This window comes from Barbus barbus (assembly GCF_936440315.1).
Source record: "Barbus barbus genome assembly, chromosome: 21".
In the NCBI taxonomy this organism is placed as follows: domain Eukaryota; kingdom Metazoa; phylum Chordata; class Actinopteri; order Cypriniformes; family Cyprinidae; genus Barbus; species Barbus barbus.
This window is the reverse complement of record NC_136749.1, coordinates 12,270,719-12,298,086: the sequence shown is the minus strand read 5'-3', so window position 1 is coordinate 12,298,086 and position 27,368 is coordinate 12,270,719. Positions and strand designations below refer to the sequence as shown.

General features: G+C 37.0%; 2 protein-coding genes across 2 annotated transcripts in view; one reads left to right on the top strand and one right to left on the bottom strand.

The window, feature by feature from the left end:
• The first annotated feature begins 2 nt into the window (after positions 1-2).
• On the top strand, positions 3-24,197 carry mtbp (MDM2 binding protein). Its single transcript, XM_079445619.1, has 22 exons — positions 3-360; positions 447-527; positions 607-680; positions 1,294-1,436; positions 1,623-1,681; positions 1,851-1,992; positions 2,113-2,227; positions 3,142-3,264; positions 7,327-7,421; positions 8,381-8,447; positions 8,645-8,762; positions 8,965-9,135; positions 13,912-14,025; positions 14,670-14,840; positions 16,041-16,125; positions 16,322-16,480; positions 17,634-17,729; positions 17,830-18,081; positions 19,716-19,911; positions 21,006-21,119; positions 22,643-22,708; positions 22,803-24,197. The coding sequence occupies exons 1-22, from the start codon at positions 297-299 to the stop codon at positions 22,839-22,841; spliced, it is 2,544 nt and encodes an 847-aa protein (XP_079301745.1). The 5' UTR covers positions 3-296; the 3' UTR covers positions 22,842-24,197.
• The window catches only part of sntb1 (syntrophin, basic 1), a 34,536-nt gene continuing 31,161 nt past the window's right edge, over positions 23,994-27,368 (bottom strand). The window contains exon 7 of the mRNA XM_079445620.1: positions 23,994-26,253. Coding sequence (XP_079301746.1) covers positions 26,161-26,253 — 93 coding nt within the window. The 3' untranslated portion in view covers positions 23,994-26,160. The remainder of the gene's footprint in view (positions 26,254-27,368) is intronic.

Below are 27,368 nucleotides of genomic sequence, written 5' to 3'. Positions count from 1 at the left end.
ACAGAATGAACATGTGGTTCCATATTCCATAGTTAGAATTTTAATGCTCTCAGATTATTTGACTTTGATAATGTAATTTGAATAACAATAAGTATGTGATTTTAATTTGTGTTTAGTTCACCCCCATCGCCACGTATTGTTATTTATAAGCGTGTTTTAATCTGTTCCTGCCGACTGTATTTTTTGGTAACGCGCGCGTGTTGGTTGTAAACGCGCGTGAATTTGTTTTGTACTGTGGAGTCTGTGGTGCTGTAACAAGTTACCATTATTTTACATGAACACGGCAGCATACAGCTATGGACAGATATGTGCTAGTTGTTATAATCAACCTAGAGCCAAAGAAAGAGGGCTCTTTCAACGGTAAGATGACGCCATGTATCAGTAATTTTCAGAAGTTCTGCTTTGGCTGTTTGTTGCTGGTTTGACGTGTATTGGTTTTATTGCAGGGGTTGATGAAACCAAAAAAGTGTTTGATAACCTCAAGAACATTTCTAATTCGAATTTAACTCCCATTCCTCCATTTCCAGGTAGGTTTATTCATTATAACCTAATTTTCCGTAAGTTTTAGTTTGAAGTTTGACTCTGTGTTTGTTTTCATTCATTTAGCTTGCTCTCTGAGTGGTAGTCCTGGACCACAGAGATGGTACTTTGCCATTCAAGCCAGTTATGGTACAACACAGGTAATTAACCTGCATATTTGCTTCTTGCACTCTCGCATTTGATTGGTTAAAAATGACATAAACTGGGTCTGACAAACGTAGGTTATAAAATAATAATGTAGATTAGTTCAAGGGTGTTAAAAACTTTAAAAAATTAATTATTAAATAAATAATTAAAATAAATATAAAATATTTAACAAATAAATATGATCGTATGCAATTAGATCGAATAAATAAAAATTCTGTTTTAGTAAATAAATAGATTGAAATATATGTAAACAGTAAAATTAGATAAAAAACAATTAATAAATAATAAAAATCAGATTAAATAAATAATGAATATGCATCTAACAGTTCAATACTGTAGTGAGTAGATTTTTATTTTTAACCTAATAGAAATTAAATATTTTCTGAATAGTATATTTTATAGTATAGTATATAATATAACAATTTAAATTAGTATAAATTGGGTCTGTATACATGAAAGTACATAGTTGCCTTTAAATTTTAGGTTGGAGTCATTTGCATGAAGATGATATGTAGTTGTCTGTGGCGTATAAAAGATTGAAAAACCCTGGTATAGTGCTTCTGATCATACACACACACACACTCACACTTTACTGTGTATTTCCAGTGGTGCAGCTCAGAGTGGGAGGAACTGTGTTCCCAGCACAGTGACAGTGAAGAATCAGAGCCATCTGCTTTAGACACCTGCATCGCTGCCCTTCAAGAGCAAGAGGAACAGAGCGTGCTCACTGAGAACCCGTCCCACGCAGAGTGAGAGATTGTGATTGATACTGTCGCCCCATAATATTTAAAACTACTGAACCTTATTGGACCAAAGAATTAATCATGTTTCAGGGATTAGTTGATGTTATTCATAAGTTGATTATTGGCACGTTTATTTACATTTACTTCCATTTACTTTGTTTCTTTTTTCATGATGATTGACTATCATGATAGACTCTTTGAAGAGGCTGCTGAAGGTCTTCATCAGTTAGCAGACAAACTTCCTCCTCCAGGTACTATTTTATGATCTTAAATGGTTTTGGGCATTGTAAAGTTATCACAGTAATAGTTTCTTTATTTCGTTTTACACGTTTGAGAATATTTGTTAACAGCAAATGATGCTATCACAGTGTTATTATGCTTTTTGTATTGTATTGATGTAATGTTTGTTCTTGATTGCAGGGAAGTCTTTGCTCGATGTGATTGTTCTGTGTGTGGATGAGGAGGCGGGGTTGAAGGATATGTTGCCTGTGATTGGCTCTTTGAAGCACTTGATGGCATGGCATTCGGCACTGATGATCATGGTCACTGAACACAATGCAGGGTAAAATGCAATAATCTCCAGTAATAATATCACCGTTCTTGAGATAATAGACCCGTCCTTTCTGTTTATGAGTTCTGCTATGAATAATGGCCCTGTTTCTCTTGTTTCTGCACTATAAAGGTGGCAAAAAGCAGCCATGTACCTAGATGCCCGCTTATGTTCTCCATCAGTGATTGACAGCTCTGTAGATGGGAGAGAGATCTGGAGAGGTGGACTTCACATTAGAGAGAAAAAGGTACATTATACTGATCTAAAGCCCCTTTGTTTAAATTTGTAATAAAACAAAGACATTCATGAGGTTAAAAGTGAAGTGTATAATTGCAGAACTGCAGAAATACTGTTTTAAAGAGGCTCTTGCTGTTTGCCATTGTTTGGACAAACAAATAGTCCCTCCTCAAACTAATGGATCAATGAACTATTAACTAAACTATTAATATATATATATTTTTTAATAAAACTAGTCTCAAAAAAAATAACTGGATTAGAAAACCGCACTTTAATTAAAAATATATACATGTATAATTAAATACATACCAAAAAATAGTAACTGTAAACTTTCTTCTGTCCAGCAGAGGGCGAACACTTGCAAGAAATGATATACGAGCGAACAGTAACTCCTACTGATTTGTGAAACTGTAAATACAAAGATGGAAAGACTTAGTAAGCATGCAGATTTAAAGAAAATAATTTGATTCGGGGAAATTCTGAGCAGGGAAATTTTATGTCTTGGTGGGAAGAGAGCTCTTAAACAGTTAAACGTATGCTTTGGTTAAGGAAAGATAGCAGGACCAGTAAAGATTCTGGTTCTTCTGGGTTAAAAGTGAATTAAATGCATTAATACAGATAATGAGCCTGATGTTGATAAAAAGATAATTGATATTAAAGGGTTTGAGTTTGGATTTCAAGTTCACTCAGTTTGGGTCATGCTGCTCAGAGAGACGGTCAGTGTTACTCTGAGAACTACGGTCTCCATTATTTCATGTTTTTTGGAAGAAGAATTTGTCTATTTATGCTTGAGCATAAATTAGTTTCTGTCACTCTTGTGTTGCAGAAACAGGACAAGTATTGTTGTGAAGTATAGACCATTCTGCAGGACACTTGTAAATCTAAATCTTCTCATTCTGAATGGCTTTCTTTTGTTATTTTCAGTTTGTCTCTGAGCTGAAGTTTGAGGGTTTCTGTTTGAGAGCTCAGAGGAGAAATCGCTGGAATGATACACTGTATCCTCACACAGACCCACAATGCCACACTGATCATAAACTACAGCATGAGGTGAGCAGATTCAACGGATTCTTATAATTAATGAAAAATTTGTATTCGCTTGACATTAAAACACTTCAATTTCTGCTCCAGAAATCTGTTCATAATATTCCATAATATTCTGTTCATAATATTTTAAGTGGTGAATGATTATTATTAAATTAATTATAAATAATATCAAACAAATTGCCCCTTTTTTTGTGAACTACATTTGTGACTCTTCAGGTGGCACATTTTGAGTCGGTGCCACCCATGAGAGTTTCTTACTGGGATAAATGGGAATGAGATCTCATATGAAGCTTTTAATATTAATATCAAACAATCCTGCTGAAAATTGTTTCACACAATGACAAATTATCCAGTGCATTTGTGGCCCTATGAAAGAGGCGCTCTAAATTTTGATACTGGCTGTTTCTTGCTCTCTCTCCCCCTCTCTCTGCATCTCTTACACTGTCGTTCTGTCATGAAAGTGAGAGTGTGGAATGTAATCGTAATGAGTTTTCCGCTCTAGATTAATCACAGTGACGGTAGTGGAGACTTCAGGCCCTCCAACGGAGCCGATTACACCCCACAGTCTGTTTACACAGGGCTCGTGCCGTACATTCATTGCTCTGTGCTGATTAGTACCATTAACTCTTTTTCTTTTATGCCCGCAGTACTTATGAACTTTATTATTGTTATGGGCACCGCAATTAATGTGAAAATGCTATTCCAGGGTTCCCGCGGGTCCTTAAAAAGTCTTAAAATGTCTTAAATTAAAATCCGGGTAATTAAGGTCTTAAATTGTCTTAAATTTACCGTAAAGTTGCTGTAGGTATTAATTTTTTTGCCGGTGCGTTTAATGGCGATGGGAAAGCACAGTGGCCCACCGTAAAACATCTAATAGTTGATTAATTTTAGTATGGTGTGAAATGAGTCTCCGCGATTTAATAGCTGTTTACGGTACGTCGGCTACAGACGCTGACGTCAGGCTGCGTGTCGCCATTACGCGGTTGTCGAGGTGAGGTTCAAAATGCAAAGAAGATGGGGAAGTGCAAATTTAACGACAAGTGGATGGAAGAGGATGCATTTAGGAGGTGGTTGGCGCCGGCTGAAAACAACGAGGCAATGTGTAAATTATGCAAAAAGACCTTTTCATTAGGGACCATGGGGCTCAAAGCCGTCGAGTCGCATATGAATTGCCTCGATACTACCGAGTATCGAAAAACGTCTTGTCGTTCGGTACCAAATTTCGATACCTAAGGGGTTAATCTCATCACCGTCAGTGAGCCAATAATCCTGCAGCACTAGGTGTGTTTGACTAGAAGCGGCGCAGCACTGATAGATCAGTGTTTGACATCCGCGAGAGCGTTTCGAAAGCGCACGGAGCAGTCCGCTCTTTAAATCGCGCTGTTTGTTTATTATACACAGACTGAAGCGCGCGTGACGCTCGCGGTCATTTCAGCGTCTGCCGCCTCTCGAAATGAGGACATAAACACATGAACAACATCTCCAGACCTGCTCTGAGAGTCACTTCATTGTCATTTTACCGTTTGATTCGAGTAAAACTAGCGTCATATCATATACACACAGAACTGTAAAGGTATTCCAGACAACCCGTCAAAATAAAAGTTCGGTTTAACTCTGAAGACACTGCGGCAGAAATATATTAATATTGTTCAGCAGACAGCACTGCTAATACTAGGCTACTATTAAAATTAAAACTTTTTTTTTTTTTTAGTAATGATCACACAACAGTTATTCCATGTTTTAATTTTAATAGTAACCCCCCTTGTTTGCCAAAATAAATAAACTTTGATTTTCAATTATTTAAAGAGAAATTAAATTAATGTTTTATGTCTTCATTTGAAAACCAGATACAGAACACAGAATTTCTGAGGAAAAATAAAACATTTCATAAGGCTATTTAAGAATAAATTTAAATAAACTAAGTTGTTATTATGCATTCAAATAATTAGTCATACTACACCAGAATTTAATAACAATAAAGTATATGGTGAAAGAAAATAAAACACCCACTTATGAAAGTGGATGAAGATTTAAAATTTCTTGAAGTCTTTAACAACCTAGAAATGATGATTCTGTCTGAGCTATGTGTTTTAAAATGAACACACACTAATGTAAACGTAGCCTAACAGATGTGTAAACTGAAAACTATTTGAACTTTATTAAAATTATTTATTTATTGTGTTGGATATATTTTGTTCCTTTTGTGCAGTGGCTCAGGAGATGAGGCTTTGAGTCTGTATAAATATCAACAAGCTAAAAAAAAATGAGATTTTTGAGATAATGTAATCTTATTAAAACTGATTTCATAAAACTGGTATACTCATGAAAGAGTATTTTTGCAGAGTTTACACCTTGCACATAATTGATAACAAATGGAAAACTTTAAGTTTTGATTTCCATTGTAGGAGGCAATAAATTGAGTATTCCAAAGAAATTGACATTTTTGGGTCTTAAATTATATTTGTTGAGGTCTTAAAAAGGTCTTAAAAAGCATTAAATTTTACTTTTAAAATGGTGCAAGAACCCTGTATTCTCCTCTGTATCAGAGTGAGTGAGACATTTACCTCCCATCTGCCACCATGACTAAGTCTCTGATGAGAGATGACAGCACTTACATGCAAACGTTAATTTGGAGCTCTTTCAGTAATTCATAACCAAAGCTAACACTGTAATGTCAAGGTATGATAATACGGTAATTCTACATCACGGTAACCTTGGAAATAAATAACTGGCAAGTGGCAACTAAAGTGTCTGATTATCATCGCGTATAATACAGAAAAATAAAGGCGTCTGCAAATGGTTTTCTCAGCAAAAATAAAGACCTAACACTTGACACCATGTGTACAAATATTTTATCCTAATTTTGAACATCATTTGATAATGCGTTTGTGAAATTTATTTAAAACAAATCCCACTTGATTTAATATTTTGCCTTTAAGTTTGTACAAATACTTTTGGGGGCCTTTGTGTTAGAATGATGTAAATTGAACAAAAAATGGTAATCATGTTTTACGTGATCCTCAACTTAATTTTGTCAGCAGTGAAACTAATATTAGAGTTTCCAACAGTCTGATTCAAAGCTTTTGTAAAATAGCTGGGTGAATTTTCTGTTTATGTATCAGTGCTCACTAATAACTTGTAATGTTGTTGTAGAAACAGAGTTTAGTTACTTGTTTGGGATATTAATTTTTTCTTCATTCCTCCAACATGTAAATAATGTGAAGGAGCCCTGCTCACTTCAAATGTATCTACCGTGGTATAAACAGTATAGCAAAATCACTGGTCAACACCCTAAATCTCTGATAAACACTTTTTTGATGGACCCTTTTATCTTAATTGTTAACATGATGTTATCATCTTCCTTTCCGTCCTGTAACTCTTAAGGATTTGCAATGGTATTTTTAAGACTTCTTAAAATATAGCTTTGAACTAATTTCACCATGTTGCATCGTACTCATTTTTTTCTGTGGCCCCATAACTACTGAATAATGGAGCAGATCTCTTCAGATTGACTTCCACTTTCTCTGCTCGCCTTCTCTTGTATAGAAGCTGAAAGAGCTGATAAAGAGTTAGAAATGTTGCCAGCTCCCTCTCAGCCTCTCATTTTCCAGCCCAAAAGCTCTGGTTTAGTCCTGTCTGAGCACAAAGCTGATTTTGTTTCAACACTCAGGGGCACAAGCACCCAGCGGCCCCAAACCAGCTTTAACTGTTACTCTCCTAATGGTAAATAAACCATAAAGGGCCGTTTTTGTTTCTTTTCATTAGCCAGCTGCTGTCACAGCCAGTAACACTTTAATCTGTTGGTCACATAACCCTTTGCTTGGTTGAAACTGCTTGGTCATCTAATGTTTTTCTTTGGTCCTCATCCTCTCTTTCTCCTTTTCACTTGTTTTGAATAATGCATTACTGACTTGACAGAACCTACAGTGAAAAGCCCATGATGTGTGTGTGTGTGTGTGTGTTGTTTTTTTTACAGGGACAACTTTCAAAGACACACATGGTTAATTTCTCTCTGAACATAAATATTTTATGACCCTGGAAAACATGCTTGATTTTGTGTTTTAGGTATTTCAGTGTTACCAGCCTGTGTTGGAACTGATTCAGCTGGTCAGAGTCAAAGATCTCCCAATTCTTCTCCATTCCAGCGCAGAGTTTGAACTGTATCTTTCCCAAAAGACAAAAGGCTCCAAAAATGTCCATTAGTGCATTTTATCCATAAACACAAACAATAATTGTAAATGCACATAATGCATAGAGATGTTTTATTTGAATATCTTTTAGATACGTAATCATTTAACCTTTGCAAAAGTGAATGAAATTACTGTAAAAACGCTAGAAAAGAAATAGATTCTACTTGTATTCATAAACTGACCAAACAGAATGAATATCATTTGTTTCTCTCAAAAATGCTATGAAAATGGACCTGAATTTTGCTTTTTTGTATAAATAACCAATCTCTTTTTTTATTAGAAGTAGTGCCTGTACATAGTACTGCATGACTTGTTTCCCTTTTTTTGCCATATATTTAAGAATTTGGTTAATGTTCTGAAAGCTTTAAAAATTAAAGACATATAATAATCTGTTTTACGTTTATGCATTTGTCAGATACTTTTATCCGAAGCAACTTCAAAAGTTTGGGGTTAGTAATACATTGTAAGGTTGCAATTTATCAAAGGTGACAGTAAAGACATTAATAATAATTATAAAAGATTACTATTTCAAATAAATGCTGTTCTTTTGAACTTTGTATTCATGAAAGTATCCCTATAAAGGATGGTAAGAAATGTTTCTTGAAATATATCAAGTTTTTCAAGTTGTAATCATATTTTACAATATTACTGTTTTTATGGTATTTTTAATTATAACCTTATTGAGCAACAGACCTCTTTCAAAAACATAAAAAAAACTGACCAACTCCAAAATTTTTAATGGTAGTGTATATGAATGTTTAAAAAAGTCAACCATTTGCTAACTGTACCAAGTTTCTCTCAATGTCACGCGGTGAACTCTGCACTGAGAGCTAATGATTGTTGAGATGGCATGTTCCTTGTGACTGTTTATACTGTAAACTGTCTTTTTTCCTCTTTGTATTGTTTCACACCTTGACATTCATCTACAGTGGTTTGACTTCTAAATCTGTCAAAGCCAAGCTACTCTTGGACCAACTGTGCACACTGCGTGGAGAGGTAAGGCCAACTCCAACATGATCATCACCAATTATTGTCTTCAGGGCCAGATATATACCCTCTCCTGCTAAGATTCAGCCAAAGCTGTCAAAGTCCACTGAGAAGGATAGTCGGAAATTGATAATTTGCATCCAGCAACTTATTTCCCAGAGCTGGAACACTGGGGCGACACAAATAAAAAGTGTTTCCTGTTACAGGTGGGAGCTTTGTTTTCTCTGTCCTGTGTGATAAGCTCGGAGACTTTCCCAGCGTCCTCCCACCTCAGCTCCTGCAAATGGAGAGACTTCATGTCCAAATACCCCAAGGACATACCTGGTATGAGCAGAGTTTAATAAAACAGCTTTATACTTTGTTCTATAGGCTGTTAATATGTATAATTGCACCATGCTCATTCTCATGTGCCGCCCAGCGTTCACATCACGCGTTGTAAAATTATACGCTGACATTCATGCGCTGAAGTTGCCAACTTTTATTTCTGTGTGTTTGCTAGCGTGCTATTAACTCTTCATCCCTGCAGTGCCTGATGTGGAGGTAAAAGGTGAAAGAGGCCGCTACCTTTTCTTGGTGCAGGGGGCGGAGTCAGGAGTCTGCACAGCGCGAATGATACACACAGCCAATCAGATCAATGGAGCTGCTGCCCTGGCAACGCTTAATGCCCTCATCAGGGAAAAAGTTCCGCCATCCTCAGGTATGATTACCAGTCATTTAAATGCACAGTCGATGGCAGCATGAATATGCACAGATGCAACACTATGCCTAGAGCTGGATATTTGAGCATAGTCATAAATCAATGTGTACTGTTGGATTGAGAGGACTAATACAGTTCTTCTAAAGTAACTTGGACCCTCTGGCATTCCAGAATCACATTTATTAGAGTCAGCTTAAACCCATACAACAGTCTCATCTATCACAACAGTGGCTGAGGCCACCTGGATGTTGCCAAGATGACACTGTCCAGAACTGCACAGTCCTGAGCTTCATAAACCTCACTTTTTCTCATTTATATGAATTTACAAACACTGAATTAGAAATACAGTAGCATTGACCTAGACTTGTAGTCATGTTTCATGTTGTTCCTTTTAGCAGTTTGGCATTTAAGGCTTCAGACTTCATCGGGGTAAATGCTTCAGACCCTTTTTTTGTCGACAGAGCAACTGAGGACAATTAGTCTTGGACAAATTTCCAAGTAAACAAACTCTGGAACATGATAAGGACATAGGACATGACTTTATCCTTCCAAAGTATATTTTTCCCGTGCCTTTTCCCACTTTTCCTTTTTGCAGTATAATCAAATGTGAAAGAAACACTCTTTTGGCTTCATATACAGTATCATTTCTTGACTTGCCATGTCTTCTCATAGATTAACATCTATTTGTTACTCATATAATCAGGTGGTTTGTGGTTCACTACTACTCCCAATAGCTCTTCTTTGAATAGCGAGAGTGGCTGTATTGAAGCCCACCGCTGGAGAGCTTTGTTACAGTAAATTACTGCTCTTGAGATCAGAGAATGCGTGGGTTTGCTCAGAGCCTCCCGTGGAGTTTAGAAGATTGTGCTATATCCATAACTCAACCTTGATAACTTAAGACATAAACAAGAGAGTGGTTGTTTATATCGGTGCCCAACACGGCAACGATGGTTCGGCATTGGTACTAACAATGGACCCCAAAAAAAAAGCATGTTGAGCTCATACAAGAGCTTTTCTGAGAAACTGCATTGTGATGAGCACTCCAGGATAACCCTCAGGTGTCTACTCTCTCTGAATGGATTCTGAAGAGATGCTTGGTACCTGGGAGTTTTCTATAAGCAGCTTGCCACAAGCCAGTCAAATTAAATTGCCATCAGGACTTCTTTTTTTTTTCTTTATTTTGCGTTTCACTTTTATATATAGTATTAAAGGGATAGTTCACCCCAAAATTTAAATTCTTTCATTAATTACTCACCTTTTATGTCATTCCAAACCCTTAAGACCTTCATTCATCTTCAGAACACAAATTAAGATATGTTTGATGCAATCCGAGAGCTCTCTGTCCCTCCATAGACAGTTAGGAACCTTACACGATCAAGGCTCAGAAACGTAGCAAGGAGATTGTTAAAACCGTAAAACTGTGGTTCAACCGTAATTTTATGAAGCTACGAGAATACTTTTTGTGTGCAAAGAAAACAAAAATAACGACTTTATTCAACAATTCGTCTCCTCCGAGTCACCCTAGAGCGCCATTTTGGAGAGTATCACATACGTAAACAGCATATGCAATGTATGTACTTTGATACATTGTTTACATTCAGATCAAAGCGTAAACAGCGTATCCACATACAATGCAGCATGCGTTGTTTACATATGTGATACTCTCCAAAATGGCACCAGGGTGACGCAGAGGAGATGAATTGTTAAATAAATAAATACATAATTATAGTCTCTGTCCCCTGGATGGCTTTTAAGTTTTTAAATGTCATTTTTCAGGTCTATACTCAAAAAGTGGGACTGACAGTTAACGTGTTCAACAAAACAAAATTAAGAAAAACTTGTTTATAGTCTGATTTTGTTTGAACACAATTTTGATCATTTATAACTTGCTAAAGCAACCACTCATGTTTCGTTTTGTGCCGAATCATGTTTATGGGTGTGGAAATCTCTCTACAATAACAGACCGGTGTGTGAAAATCTTGGATGTATTTTAAAAAGTCTATGCTGCAAACTTTACATATTTCTTATACTTTGGAAATCCAGCACCTGATAAGCGTTCATCGTCACAGTTGTGAACACAATGACTTTGTTCTTCTATGAGGGAGTTTGGCATTACAGCATCTTTGTTTCCAGGCAGAACGTTACATAACACAACACGCATGTCTCCTGAAAATCCTGTACAGGTCCTTCTCAAAAAATTAGCATATTGTGATAAAGTTCATTATTTTCTGTAATGTACTGATAAACATTAGACTTTCATATATTTTAGATTCATTACAACACAACTGAAGTAGTTCAAGCCTTTTATTGTTTTAATATTGATGATTTTGGCATACAGCTCATGAAAACCCAAAATTCCTATCTCAAAAAATTAGCATATCATGAAAAGGTTCTCTAAATAGCTATTAACCTAATCATCTGAATCAACTAATTAACTCTAAACACCTGCAAAAGATTCCTGAGGCTTTTAAAAACTCCCAGCCTGGTTCATTACTCAAAACCACAATCATGGGTAAGACTGCCGACCTGACTGCTGTCCAGAAGGCCATCATTGACACCCTCAAGCAAGAGGGTAAGACACAGAAAGAAATTTCTGAACGAATAGGCTGTTCCCAGAGTGCTGTATCAAGGCACCTCAGTGGGAAGTCTGTGGAAAGGAAAAAGTGTGGCAGAAAACGCAGCACAACGAGAAGAGGTGACCGGACCCTGAGGAAGATTGTGGAGAAGGACGATTCCAGACCTTGGGGGACCTGCGGAAGCAGTGGACTGAGTCTGGTGTAGAAACATCCAGAGCCACCGTGTACAGGCGTGTGCAGGAAATGGGCTACAGGTGCCGCATTCCCCAGGTCAAGCCACTTTTGAACCAGAAACAGCGGCAGAAGCGCCTGACCTGGGCTACAGAGAAGCAGCACTGGACTGTTGCTCAGTGGTCCAAAGTACTTTTTTCGGATGAAAGCAAATTTTGCATGTCATTCGGAAATCAAGGTGCCAGAGTCTGGAGGAAGACTGGGGAGAGGGAAATGCCAAAATGCCTGAAGTCCAGTGTCAAGTACCCACAGTCAGTGATGGTCTGGGGTGCCATGTCAGCTGCTGGTGTTGGTCCACTGTGTTTTATCAAGGGCAGGGTCAATGCAGCTAGCTATCAGGAGATTTTGGAGCACTTCATGCTTCCATCTGCTGAAAAGCTTTATGGAGATGAAGATTTCATTTTTCAGCACGACCTGGCACCTGCTCACAGTGCCAAAACCACTGGTAAATGGTTTACTGACTATGGTATTACTGTGCTCAATTGGCCTGCCAACTCTCCTGAGCTGAACCCCATAGAGAATCTGTGGGATATTGTGAAGAGAAAGTTGAGAGACGCAAGACCCAACACTCTGGATGAGCTTAAGGCCGCTATCGAAGCATCCTGGGCCTCCATAACACCTCAGCAGTGCCACAGGCTGATTGCCTCCATGCCACGCCGCATTGAAGCAGTCATTTCTGCAAAAGGATTCCCGACCAAGTATTGAGTGCATAACTGAACATAATTATTTGAAGGTTGACTTTTTTTGTATTAAAAACACTTTTCTTTTATTGGTCGGATGAAATATGCTAATTTTTTGAGATAGGAATTTTGGGTTTTCATGAGCTGTATGCCAAAATCATCAATATTAAAACAATACAAGGCTTGAACTACTTCAGTTGTGTTGTAATGAATCTAAAATATATGAAAGTCTAATGTTTATCAGTACATTACAGAAAATAATGAACTTTATCACAATATGCTAATTTTTTGAGAAGGACCTGTATACTTCAACCAATCAGATGACGACTTCAAAACTCCTGAAGTGTTTCCAATTTTGTACCCCATATGCATGAGACGTTCAGCCCACAGTTCGTGGGCGTGATGTCTGACACTGAGACTAATATTACATTAACTACCTTTTTTTGAGTAAAAAATCTGAAATTATTTTAAATATATTATTAACAAAACTAGTGTAATGCAGGTGCAACATAGGACTACCAAAGTAACTCTAAAAACATTTAAATATTTGCACATTTACATGTTGCTAAGAAGTTCTTACAAGTGCAATACAATATGTTTGTAGTTGAAAATTATCAAGTTGTTATTGTATTTTTTTATTTATTTTTTTTATGCTCAGGTTTTGCCCAGGAACCAGGAAATACAAAAGGTTAAGGCAAATGTTGAATGCATTAGGAAAAATGGAAAAAAGTTATTAAATGTGAACCAGTCATAACAACTAGTTAAATATATATTTTGTAAATATGAGTTTTGACATAACCAGCTGTGATTTATGAGCAACAAGATACTTTGTAAATAGCTGGGCTTCTATTTCTGTTGTGTCATGCTCAGTTGCCTTACCCACAGCAAATGTACATTTAAATATCAAGTATCTTTTGATTGGCTGTGATTGTGTCAAGCCTTACAGCAGTTTTGTATCCAGTGTGGACATGCAAATGCTTGTCGCTGGAACTTTTATGTGTGGTTATGGAACTGTTAACAGGCTTTTGTGGTTTTAAAGATTAGACAAAGCATTGCATACTTAAATTTGAACTTTTTTTTGTGAATTTGGTTTTACTTTTTGATATTGCTGAAGTATCAAATAAAATAGATAATGGCTTTTCTAAATAGTGTGCATGTTAGAGCAGTAATGTAACCAAAACAAAGCTTGTATGGAAGAACAGTATAGCAGTATATGCTTTAGACGTGATTTACACCTCTTGACTCACTCTTCTGCGTTCTCAGACTCTCATTCTCTTCTCTCTCCACAGGGAGCAGCACTGCTGACTGGCTACGGTCCCTGCCGTTTCTCCGTGGAGAGCAGTTCTTGCAAAGGGAGAGTAAGCTGGCCAAGGTGCAGACTCTGGTCCTCAAGGAATGCTGCCGTAAGTGTTTCCCAGGCAACGGAAAATCTTTCACCAGGACCTCTAAGTATTCACACGCTGTGCTTCAGTCACCCCAGAGCAGCACATTTCTAATCATATTCCTCTGGTCACACATTCTCTGTCTCACGTGAGCACTTTCTGAAAATTAAGATCTCTTTCGTGCGGTAAACGATAGAGCTTTTGTCAGACCCTCAACACCTACTGTGTTAACAAGGGTTTATGATGCATGATAGACTATATGATTGATAGATTAATTGTAGCATGTCAGAGCACTGTTATTAGGCTTGTAGCTAATAAATTCAGGTTAGTTCCTAGGCTGTATCAGTCGTTTGACACTTTTTCTTTGCAGAATTTGTATACACAGTAAATTGTATATACATTGGACATCAATTAGTAGTGAAAATGTGTGATTATGCACAAATTTTACCCTTTAATAACTTCTAGAGGGGATGGCACTTCTGGAGGGGATGTTGTGAGAAATGATTTGAAAACATGATACAGCTGTCTCAGATGTGTTAAGTTTCATTAGTGTGTTTTACAAGAAACAGAAGCAGGCAGATACAACATTAACAAATAACAGATTGGTTTGAAAGGCTAGTGGGATTAATGAGAGACAATTAATGATGCATCTCGTGTGTGGCTAGGGCGACGAGAGGAGGCCCAGAAGTCTGCTGCCATTCCCGTGAATGAACTGAAGGCTCTACTGAATCTGGCCAGAGAGCAGTACCTTCAAATGCACGACTCCACACTGTCTACAGCATCTGAACGCATGTGCCTGGAGAAGGAGAGCCGGACTTCCTCTTCTAACTCTAGTGGTGAGGAGTACTTACAGAGCACTTTTCTTTAGGGATACATCATTTGTAAAAAAAAAAAGATTGTGGTGATAATTATTACATTATGATACAAATTATACATCATATTGATTACTGCTCATGTTTATTATAATAAAATCCAGTTTAGACCAGTGCTTCTAGACTGGTTTTGCTTCATTACCCAAATTTATATTATAAATTTATATTATGAAATGATGAGCCAACACAGTACCAAATTTGTTCATTATTCCTAAATATTGTAAATATTCCTTTAAAAATAATGTTTTAATAATCATTTTATTAGTAGCAGTAGTGCTATCATTGCATTATTATTTCTCTCACTGTTTCTTATATTTTGACGGGTTTCTGTGAAGACCTTTCTGTTTGCATATGATATGACGATAGTTTTTCTCAAAAGAAACGGTGAAGTGTTCATGACGTGACTCTCAGAGCAGTTCTACTGATTATGTTCATGTCTTCATGTACTCATATTTAGGCAGAAGAGGCTAAATAAAACTCACTTCAGTATGTGTACAGTAAATGAAACCACACATCTGCACCATTCATTCACACAGACACATGCAGGATTCATATTGAAATGGTATTTTTGCAGCTTAATATTCACAGACATTAGTCCATATCACATTTTTAGTCCATATGCTTTTGATGTCAAATTCCGTGACATTAAATTCTGTTTTTAAGACTGGATTCCATGATCCAGTCCGCCTTTTCCACATCGCGGAAATCATAGGGCTTCCTTGGGTGCATCATCAACACAATGCAAAATTACTTACATGCCAAGCTGAAAGGGAAAAATAGTAGTTTTTTTTAAAGGAATAAACACAAGAATTGTTGTGGATTCAATAGTAATCCACAAGGTTTGGAGTTTCACATGAGGGTGAAAGATTTGGCCATGCAGATTTCACAGTGAGTTGGTCACCTGAATTCACTGTTGTTTCATGTGACTGAACCTTAATACAACGCTAGTCTAAATGTAGTATTAATAATATATGGCATTGCCCCAAATATCAAATGACAGGCAAATATGTGATAAAATTTCATAGAGCTTGATTAGAAACACTTTTGTGCTTGTGTGTGAACAAAGATATGTAATCCTTAGTTTTCATAGTGTTCTTATTTATTAAGATTAACTTTTATTTACTCAATCTGTTCTTCTTTCTAACCATTACATTTCTTTCAAAGATGTGAAACGTGCTCGCACAGAATGGCCAGAGAGGAGCGTCCTACAAAACTATGAGAACATGCAGAGAGCCCGACAAAGATCCAGGTAAACCATGTGGTACCATATCACCTTATCGGAAAACTCATTAGCATGTCTGGAGCCTTCAGTTGTTGTCTTTGTTGAGGGCTTAATGAATCTCAAAACGGTGTATCAGATGGGAAAATAGCGTTTGCATTTGTTCAATGGTTGGAATAGTAAATTTGTGGTTTGTTGCATGAATAAATTTCAGAGTCATCCACAGGTGCAGGCTGTTCAGCAGTGGTTCCTCTGAGAGTCTGATGGGGCCTAAAGATAGCCAGAGGGGAAGTTCTACATTGCTGGATGCCAGAGAACTGCTCAAACACTTCACCCCTGATGGACTGCCTAGTGGGGAACTACAGCCGCTGCCAGTGCTTAGAGGGTTGGTCATACACACAGACATGATGTCTCTTAATGACTTTTTTCCCTAGCTTGTTAAAACCGCAATTCAAGTCCCTCTAGACAAGGAAGGAGCATGTGTGTACATGGTAGAAAGTTTTAAAGCATCATTCAAGTTTTACAACTTTTAATTTTTTTAAATTTTCTGCATGCGCTGGTCTTAAAGGGATTGTTCAGCCCCAAGTTCTTTATTTATTCACCCTCACACTGTTTGAAAACCTATATGACTGACCTTCTTCTTTGGAACACAATAGGTAACACTCTTTTCCATGTAATAAAAACAATGTGGCAGTTCAGGATTTAAAATGAAAAAAAAGCACAGAGTATTGATAAAGTTGGACAGTATATCATGTATAGCTACAGAAAGGGAAAAGAGAACGTTTTCAGTAAATAATGACTTTTAGTTTTTTTTGTGTGTGTGTTTGTCAAACAAAACTATCATATGACTTGGAGGATTTGAATATAAGCTTGAGTCCTATGCACCACTTTTATTGTGCTTTTATGGTGTTTATTTTGTCATTTGGGAGCTTGACAGACCTATGGCGGACAATAAACTGAAGGAATAAGTTAGCAATTTAATTATTCAAAAATGAAAATCGAAATGAAGGAATTACTTTTTAAATAGACAAACTAACACATTTAAAACGGATTAATTCATGTTTGTAAAAATTTTAAAATAGTTAATCATCTTAGGTTCACGTTTTATGAATTTGGAACAACATCAGATTAATTCATTTTTGGCGGCCCTATTGTGAATAATAAAATGGAGGTTATGTACTAGTTAGATAATGGTAGCACTTTATTTTACAGTCCTGTTCCTCTTGTACATACCATGTACTTATGGTAGTAATTGCAATAAATAAGTAATTACTAGGTACTAACCCTGAACCTACCCATAAACCTAACCCTACCCAGTGTAGTTACCTTATATTACCAGTGCTTTCTTGGTTAAGTGCAGTGTAAGTACATGTACTGTAAAATGAAGTGCAACCAAGATAATACTAAAGACACTGAGAAAAAAAAATAGATTGTGAAGACTTTCCACATAACTTGCCTTCCACCAGTTACACACTATCTCGTGAAATACTCATAATTTCATAATTCCTGAACACTAAATGTGGCTTTTGTTTGTGTAGTGAACATGCATTTGAGTTGTCTCCTGACCTCACACCCGGGAAGCTGACCAAGCTTCCTTTCTCAAAAGCTGCCCGATCCCACTACCATGGAATAGAGTAAGTGTGTATGTGTGTGTCTATATAAAAACTAATCCATTTTACAATCTGTTCTCCCCAATTCCTCCATCTTCTCAAGCATTCTCTGTGTGTGCTTCAGGTTCTGTCTGGATGAGCGTAAGGCCCTTGAACGAGACCGTGGCTTTGTGAAGCTGCAGTCTTGTCTAATAAGATATGAGACCCAGAGTACATGCTGTAAGGAGCCCTGCCCTGTTCCATTTGCCCTGAGTCCTGCACCCTCACCAGCCGTGCTGTCTGAACCGGGCAGTGTGCCCGACGGTGAAGCCCTGCACATTGAGCTGCCCCGCTTCAAATGCCGCTCCCGCGAAACAGACCTCCAGCCACACAAGAGGTGACAACATCACATACATACTAATGATGAAGGGTTATCTCATGGCTTTTCTTATCTATAGATGGCCACAGGTCTTCTTGGGATATTGTTTATTTTATATTTTTGCTCCAGGTAGCAGGTCATTTGGCATTAAATTATATACATGCATATATACACTGCTCCGGGTGTATGTTCACTACTGTGTGTACACTTGGATGGGTTAAATGCAGAGCACAAATTCTGAGTATGGGTCACCATATTCTTGGCCAATAAAGCTGATTCTGAGATAATAAAAAAATTATATATATATATATATATATATATACTTGCATATAATTTTTTGTATATATAATTCTAACATACGTTTCCTTATATATATATATATATATATATATATATATATATATATATATATATATATACATAGTATGTGTAAACAAACTTTTATTTTGATTGTGATTAATTGCTTTGCAGCCCTAAATTAGATGCATTAATTTTTCAGGTCCTTTGTTACAATAGTTGCATTTAATTGTTGCATTAAATAAATGTTTTCTATTTAAATTAATTTTAAATTGTATTTTATTCTTGTGATGGCAAAGCTAAATTTACTGGAGCCATTAATCCAGTCTTCAGTGTCACATGATCCTTCAGAAATCATACTAATATGCTAATTTGGTGCGTAATTATTATTATTGGTGCTCAAATATTAATAATATATTTTTTACTTTTTTATTATTATGAAGGGTGTTTAATGCCAGTCTGTTGTAATGATATTCTATTTGCCAATATTTAAATGTCGACCCATCATTACACACCATTTCTCAGTAGAGGGACGTTCAATTAGACAGTCAAACTAATGTTTCTCCAGTTAATTTTCTGAAGCTGTCACTTCATTGATTCTCCCTTGTGGCTCATTGTAGTTCTGCCTGCTCATCATTGCCTTCCTCTGCCCCTCTGTTCCTCCACTTTTCATGCATTTGAATGCACCATACGTCACTTGCACCCAAATTGAATATAGATTTGTGCTTGATGGCTTTGTCAATGCGTGAAATGAGCAATGAATTAAAATTACTGAGTAGAGCTGCAATGAATGTCGAAGTCGTACTATTTCCAGCATTTTTAGCTGAAATCACGTAGACCCTCTCTAAATGCGCTTCACATATGGCAGTGATCAAATGTCTAGTGCTTGGCCTTCTTTGCCACCACAGAAGCCCAGTGTGCATTAGATGATGTGTTGTCAGGACATGAGGTTATTGACTTTTTTTTAAAATGCTGACCTACTGCAGAACTCCAGGGGCCACATTAATTTTAAGGCCTATCATCATCATCTCAGACTCTGAAATTACCATAGTAGTGTCACATCATCGGGAACTAAAAGCACAAGCCTGGAAATTTATGTTCAAGGATAATAAAAAAAAACATCCTGGAACTGAGCATTTTCTTATAAATGGGCTTAAAAAGAGAGTGCTGGAGCTGACATCTCAAGAAGAAAAAGAGGCAGAAGTTTGTGCTCCAGTGCTTAAGTAGGCCGTCACATCAAGTCATTTTGATTACAGTTTTGATGCGAATTACAAAGTGAGATTGTGGGATTGATGATCTCAGAGAGGCAATATCTTACACCATCCACCTCATCCCTTTTAAAACCCCTTTGGCAGGTTCTGTAAATCGGAGAGCTCTGAATCTCTGGGTGCAGGTGGTACTCACCCAGCAGTGGAGGCTCTGCGGCAGCAAGCAGCCCATTCCCGTTCCAGCTCAGGTCTGGCCAGACGTACTGCTTCGGTTGCTGACCCCTCGCCCAGTCAAAAACCCAGCCAGACCCAGACCGAGTCCCGCTCCCAGAAACACAACAGGGTAAGCGCAAATGACCAGACCCAGGAGAATTGATATCTGCACATTTTCTGCAGAGATTTGGGGTAAAATCTGCATTTGTGATGCACAATATATACTGGTATCATTTTGTTTGTCATGTGATATTAGTTTTTTTTTTTATCTTATTGGCAGATATTGCATATAAATAGGTAAATATATATATATTTTAAAGATAGATCTCTGTGTTGTTGCTTTTTTATTCATAGAGGATAAACAGTAGACAGTATGGAGAGTAGACAGGATGTCAAATAGGAGAGAAAGGGGGGTGGAATGGGAAAGATGGGTCACCCAAAAAGCAGTCATGCTATATTACGGAGAGCTGGCCACGAGCCTATTGACTCTGACGTAAATAGGTCAATTTTGGGTATTTATTTGTTCATGCTTACTTGACTTTTTTAATATCTAGATTACCTTTTGCTGTCTCATTATGTTCACTTAAATTCATCTGTAAAAACACTATTTATTTTTACACTATAATTTTTAGCAAATCTCAAAATATCTATTTTTCTTACTGTACATTAGAATTTTGCATTGCCTGAATTAACTTGTTTTAAAAAAAGACTAATTTTAGTGTTTTATTTAATTTTAGACAGAATGAATAAATTGTAAATAATAATTCAAATGGAATAGTTTAAAACATTGATTTATTAGTATCAGCCAGAAATGTAATACTGAAGATATTTAAACAAGGCAAAACCTAAATATATTTCAATAATGTACATTACCCTGCTTATAACATAACTTGACATTAATACATGGGTCTGAAATATTGATTTAAGTTCTAAGAGAGACATACAAATAGTACAGCTTTGTAGAAAATTGGTTGCTAGGGAATATTCAGTTTAAGGGTCATTATTTCAAAATATCTGGCCACTGAATGCTGCATTTGCTGCAAGTGTTCCAGAGAGCCATGGAATAAGACAAAACGGCTCTCAACCCATTCAAAACCTTAAACCCTTTTCTTTTTTCAGTGTATTCACTACCAGTCATCAGCAAATGTCAGGTCTTTATGTGAGGTCTGTGAGTGCAGTAGTTTCGTGATTGTGCATCATTCTCATCCGTTGTTTCTGCTTCAGATGCTGAGGGAGGTGGTTGCTAAGACGCTCAATAAACACGGGATCAGCAGCGTGCACAAGTGCTTTGAAGCCTGTAGTCAAAGACTGTTTGACATATCAAAGTTTTATCTGAAGGTGGGTACGAATCATTCTGCCTCTCCCTTGCACCCTGCTGTCCTGCCTTTAGGACATCTTTGAAGCCCTCAAAATATGCTGCGTAAACGCTGCAATTGATGTTATCTACATCATTTATCCATGACAGGGGAGCAAAAACTTAGTTCAAGAAACTTGTTTCAATTCGCTTTGTTCCTAAAGCATTCAGTGAGGAAGAAAACACTCTATCCTAGCACCTTAGTATTTTTCCCTGAAGTTGATTTATGCGCACCAAAATCATTCATAATTTACTGTGTATACAGGCGTTCTCTGCTACGGTACCTTTAAGACCTCAATATATAAATGGCCTCTGTTATGATAGGCTAGCCTTCAATTAACAGCATAGTTCCTCATGTTGTTCATCAGGACAGGTCAAGGCGATGGATACTGAACTGATATTAATATTCTGTGTAAACTTGGGTGGCTTTAAAGGGATAGTTCTCCTAAAAATAAAAATTGGCATTAATTACTCATCCTCATATCGTTCCAAACCCGTAAGAATTTAGTTCATCTTCAGAACACAAATTAAAACTCAAGCGCTTTCTGACCCAGCATAGACAGCAACGGAAATGAAACATACGAGGCCCGGAAAGGTTGAACCACTGATGTCATGTGGACTATTTTAACAGTATCCTTACTACCTTTCAGGGCCTTGAACCTGGTAGTTGCGTTGCTGTCTATGCAGGGTCAGAAAGCTCTTGGATTTCATCAAAAATATCTTAATTTGTGTTCTGAAGATGAACGAAGGTCTTACGGATTTGGAAAGACACGAGGGTGCGTAATTAATGACAGAATTTTCATTTTTGGGTGAACTATCCCTTTAAATGTAACTTGTCAAGGATACATTAACTTAAGCTTAAGTTAATAAAAGTTAATTTATTCATGTTTTTATTCAGATGAAAATATACATCCATATTTTTGCATAAATGTAATTCTCATAATGGCATGCTAGTCAAACTCAAAACACTTATGTATAAATGTTGTAGATCATTTGCATACATTACCATATAAAAGTTTTAGGTCCGTTTTTTGTTTGCAATATTTTTAAAGAATGTAATTATTCATTATGAAAAGCCATTTTCTTTTGAATATATTTTAAAATGTAATTTTGATGGCAAAGCTGAATTTTCAGCAGCTATTTTCAATCTTCAGTGTCACACAATCCTTCATAAATCTTTCTAATATGCTGATTTGGTGCCCAAGAAACATTTATTATTATCAGTGTTTAAAACATTGAAGTTGTTCTGCTTAATATTTTATAGAAACCTTGATTTTACAAACTTCATTTAATAATCTGAATGTCTTTACTGGCACTTGTAATCAATCGAATGCATCCTTGCTGAATAAAAGTATTGATTTCTTTAAAAATAACTTGTACTGACCACAAACCTTTGAATGGTAGTATAAGTACGCATACATGGAATAAAGCATTAACAAAGTCTAGCTTGCACAATGCTCTTCTCCGAGCCGTTATGCCTCAGCAACCTGTGTTTGTTTTACAACAGGATCTGAAAACCTCACGTGGCCTTCATGAGGAAATGAAGAAAGCAGCTAGTAACAACGCCAAACAGGTAAAGCACGCACTTCGGTTTACTGAGTTCTGAGACTTGTTTTTGTAAGATGCCCTCAAAATTGATACAATGTAAAATGTGTTTTTATACACAGGTGATTGATTGGGTTGTGGAGAAATCATCTAAAAGATGACTTGATTTTTAGGTGGAAACATTGAAGGTAAACCTGCAGTAGGACACCGTGATTAGAACTAACATCATGATGCTACAAAGTGAATGGACGGAGCTTTAAGAAAAGAGCTTCTAATGCTGTAGAACTTCTAACAGCATTAATTATACAACTGTTCCTGGCATGTACATTTCTATATTGTTTTTTTATGTTTGTGATAATCATTTAATGTATATTAAAAATGTTATTTCATTTGGTTTTGTAAGGTTTTAACACTTAAAGTGAGTGTCTGACAAACAACAGCCAAATATGGCCCCACGCTTTCTGAGAAACGCTGTTTTGCATCATGAAAATCAGTCAGAGGGCGTTTCTCCCCAGATCGTATTTCAGTAATCAGTTCACTCAAATCACCACTCGAGCATGAAACAAGGAACACATGAGTCTCTCAACTGTTTTCCAAAACCACCTCATTCCCTCTGTGATTACCTCATCTTTTCTTTTTCTTTGGTCACACAAGCTATCGCCGCTAAACTACCGCTGCAAGTAGTTTGCCCTAAAATTACCCAAGGTCATATTGGGCTGAGGTCATAAAGAGTAACTGCTCCCTGGTACTCCCTGCCCAGAGAAGGTTGAGGGTGTCTCGTTTGGCAAAGTCGCCGGACACATTCCAGTCCCACACAGGGCCATTGTTCTCGCTCCTGGGTGCCCAGAGGGGTGATGGGAAAGGAGGGAGGGGGCTGTACATTACACTGGCAACCCCGAGAGCCCTCGAAGGCAATATGCAATCTGAACTCACTGCTTATCACCAGAGCTGCTCTAGTTCATATAGTGAAACTCAGTGTTATATGAAACATGTTTTTAATAAGGTTTTAGTTTGAAACATTGTGATACTCCATTTTTTCCCAAGCTAGATCTGCGTGGGTAAACTATTAAACTTTAGACTTGTTTTCAGACTCTTTTCTACAGTGTGTTTAAGCATCTCACTTTGTTCTCCATGCTGACGTCTCGATATAAAAGGGTTCACAGCATGAAGAATCAAATGTTCCTTGAACTTTTCAGAAGAGTTCATTGTACTATGAAAATACGCTGTCATTTTCAGAATTGAAACTTCCTCCCCAGTGACCATTTACAACCTGAAAATGAGGAAGTGTGAATAACATTATTCCTAAACAGTAGAACTAAGTGAAATACAGAAGAATGGGTTAAACCATGTGTCGCTCCTGGATGTGTGTTGCACCTGCTGCTCTACATATCCTGTATATGATTTCTTTGTGTAAAAAAAAAAAAAAAAAGCGTTCACACAAAAATAAGTCAATCACTCTCATGTTGTTCCAAACCTGTATTACCTTTTCTTTGTTCTGCTGAATACAAGACATTTTGAAGAATTTTGTTGTTGTGAAACTATTTCATACTATTTGTTTTAATAATTTCTACAATCGACTATTGTCCACATGGACATCACAATCACGTCTAAAGCAAATTACACCAATTTATTTTGCCATTAAAATTTTTGCCAAAGAATTGCTTAATTTTGCATCCGAGGACGTGATCTAGTAATTACTGTTATTACGACAAGTGGATAATTTCACACTACCTTAATGTTCTTTTTGGAGCTTGAAAGTGTAGGACCCCATTGATTTCCACAGTTTGGACAGAATCATTCTTTAAAATATCTGGTATTCTGATTGCAGTGTTTCCCACAGACTGCCACTCTATTTGTGGCGGCATATATAAGCAAATTCATTCTCTGCCAGCAGGTGGCGCTTAGAGTGGGAGAAATAGAGGTTTCCCTGATATTGGCTGTACACAAAGCAGCGCTCCGCTCACAAACGCTGCTTTGTCAGACATTACATGCAAGATGAAATGAAAATGACATCCAAAATTTTCCTGAAGTTTTCAAAATTTTCATTCAGAAATAGTGATATAAAAACACCCGCACCGGGTTTTGATTTTGAAACGTGCAGTGCTCGTGTTTATTCAACGAAGTCAAAGCCTTTAGAACATCTATTTGTGGCGGTCAGTTTTGATACTGTGGCGGGCCGCAACAAATAAATCAATGTATGGGGAACACTGGATTGATTTTGGAACAACAATGCTGAGGGAGAGAAAATGACAAAATGTTTCATCTTAGAGTGAACGATTACTTTAATTTCGAAAACTGATTCTCAGCCCCGTGACTCCTGGATGTGTCATGTGCGCTGGAATGTGGCAGGGACGGTTTCACAGATGAGACAAAGGCTGCACCACAGGGGCCCCGCTGTCCCCAAATCCATAACCCCTACAATGGAGCAGTGCTCTGGGAACGCTCAGTGCCTGACAATGGACACTAATTGCTGGTTAACTTGAAAACTCTCAAGTGCTCTAATTTATAATCTGACATCCAAAGTTCTTCAATGGCCTTTGTGTGTTTGCACAGTGAAGCTAAATATGACCACAGGCCAATGAGGGCAAAGCCTCCACAATAGTTGTTGTGCCAGCATGCATGCAAGCACATCACGCAAGAATGGACAACATCCTTCTGATCAATATTAAAATCTACACATGTGACGGCTTTACTAAAGATTTCTTTTGCAAGTCAGAAGTTAGTACAGCAGGACTCCAGATTTTATGTGCGAGACGTTTGTAAAAGTCACCAAAACTCCATTTGTCTGTGGAAACAGATACAGTTCTGAAGGGGAGGGCTGACCCGGTCTCGATTTTCCTCTTTTGTCACAAATGCCTTGTGAAAGCAGACAGTTTGTTGACATGCCTCTTTGATGACCGGCACTTTAGAACATTCTTGTTGATTCTGCTCCACTATCAGTGTCACACATCTCCCAAGTGAAAGCACCAGAAACAAAACGAGATGTCTGTTTTCAGGCCGTTTAACTTTTATGTGCATTAACAAGGTTTAAGCTAGCCTTTCTTTAATCCTCATTAGCTGGCAGACAGATGTAATTACTCAGACAGCTGTCATACAGATGGCCGCCTTCCCTCCTGTTATATAGAAGTTAATGGCATTGCAAGTGCTGAAGACTCTGCTGTATTGGATTCTAAAATAATACTTTGAGTATTTTGTTTTAGTTCCAATCACAAGTTAGTGTTCATCATATAGTTAGATTTTTTTTTTTCGTAGAAAATCAATGTGAAATTGTGTTTCACTGTAATTAATATCTCTCTGAAAAAATACATAGTTTATCATTAATGAAATGTAATTAAAATCATTCAGAGGTCCAGTTTGCTACAGCGCCAGTTCTGCGCCATCGCTCCCTCGTTCAGTCTTGTGAGCTCCACTGCGTTCCGGTTTTACCTTCTCCATGTAGGAATAAATCACGTCACTGTTTCAGTCTATAACAGTTCAATCTCAGGCTACCAATCCTAATCTTGAAATCTTAGCAGACAGGAAGGAGTGGAGGATAAAAACAATGGGCTTGGGACAGGAGTGCAAGTCCAGTTGCTGTGAATAGAAAAAAAAAAGTATTAAGCAATTAAGGGAAGTTCCTGATCTGGTAAACACATGTTGAGAAACACAATCACGATCAGACAGGTCTTTCAGAGATGAGCCGTCTTATCAGTACAGACATGCATAATTTCCTGTTCTGAAGAATTTCACCTAAGAATGGGTGATACAGCTACAAATAGATTGTACTGACAATATTTAATAAATAAATCTCTCTGTATTTGTTTGCAGTGCAACTGAATAAAACATTGAAAGAATCATTTTAATCAAACAGCTGTGTTTAACCAGTAATTCACATAGTATTAAATTATATTCATATTCATTTATATACAGCTGTTGTTTTAACAGTTTGAGTTGGTAAGATTTTTTTTACAGTAAAAACTTCAATATTGTGAAATGTTACAATTTTAAATATCGATTTTCTATTTTAAAATGTAATTTATTCATGTGATGACAAAGCTGAATTTTCAGAATCGTTACTCCAGGCTTCAGTGTCACATGATCCTTCAGAAATTCTAATATGCTGATTTGATGCTCAAGAAACATTTATTACTATCAATGTTGAAACCAGTCGTGCTGCTTAATATTTTGTTTTTCAGAATTATTTGATGAATGGAAGGAAGGTTCAAAAGAACAGCATTTATTTTTGTAACAATGTAAATGTCTTTTACAGCCATCTTTGTTTATTTGAGTTTATTAAAAGTATAGTTAAGTAAATATAGCTTTTTCTTACTCTGTGTGTATATAGAGAGAGATGTGGGTGCAGGACACTATAGTTCATTTATGTAAGTGAGGATAGCAAAATAAAGTAAACTGTGACATACTATACCCAAACATTCTTCATATAGTGGACTTTTGGTAAAACTGATCTGATTTGACTCTTTGACCTGACCATGTTTTGTTACCATACCTTTCTATCAAAGTTATCTGGCATTATCCAGATGAATTTGTTCTGACACAGATTAACTCTCGAGTTCTTGTCATATTTTATTACCATTTTCTAAACTATAGTGAGTAAACTGATAATGTGAGAAATGTTGAAGGTGTCTGAATAAATTTAGGTTTGACTGTATTTATACACATGAATGTATTAGGGGTGCAACGGTTCAAGT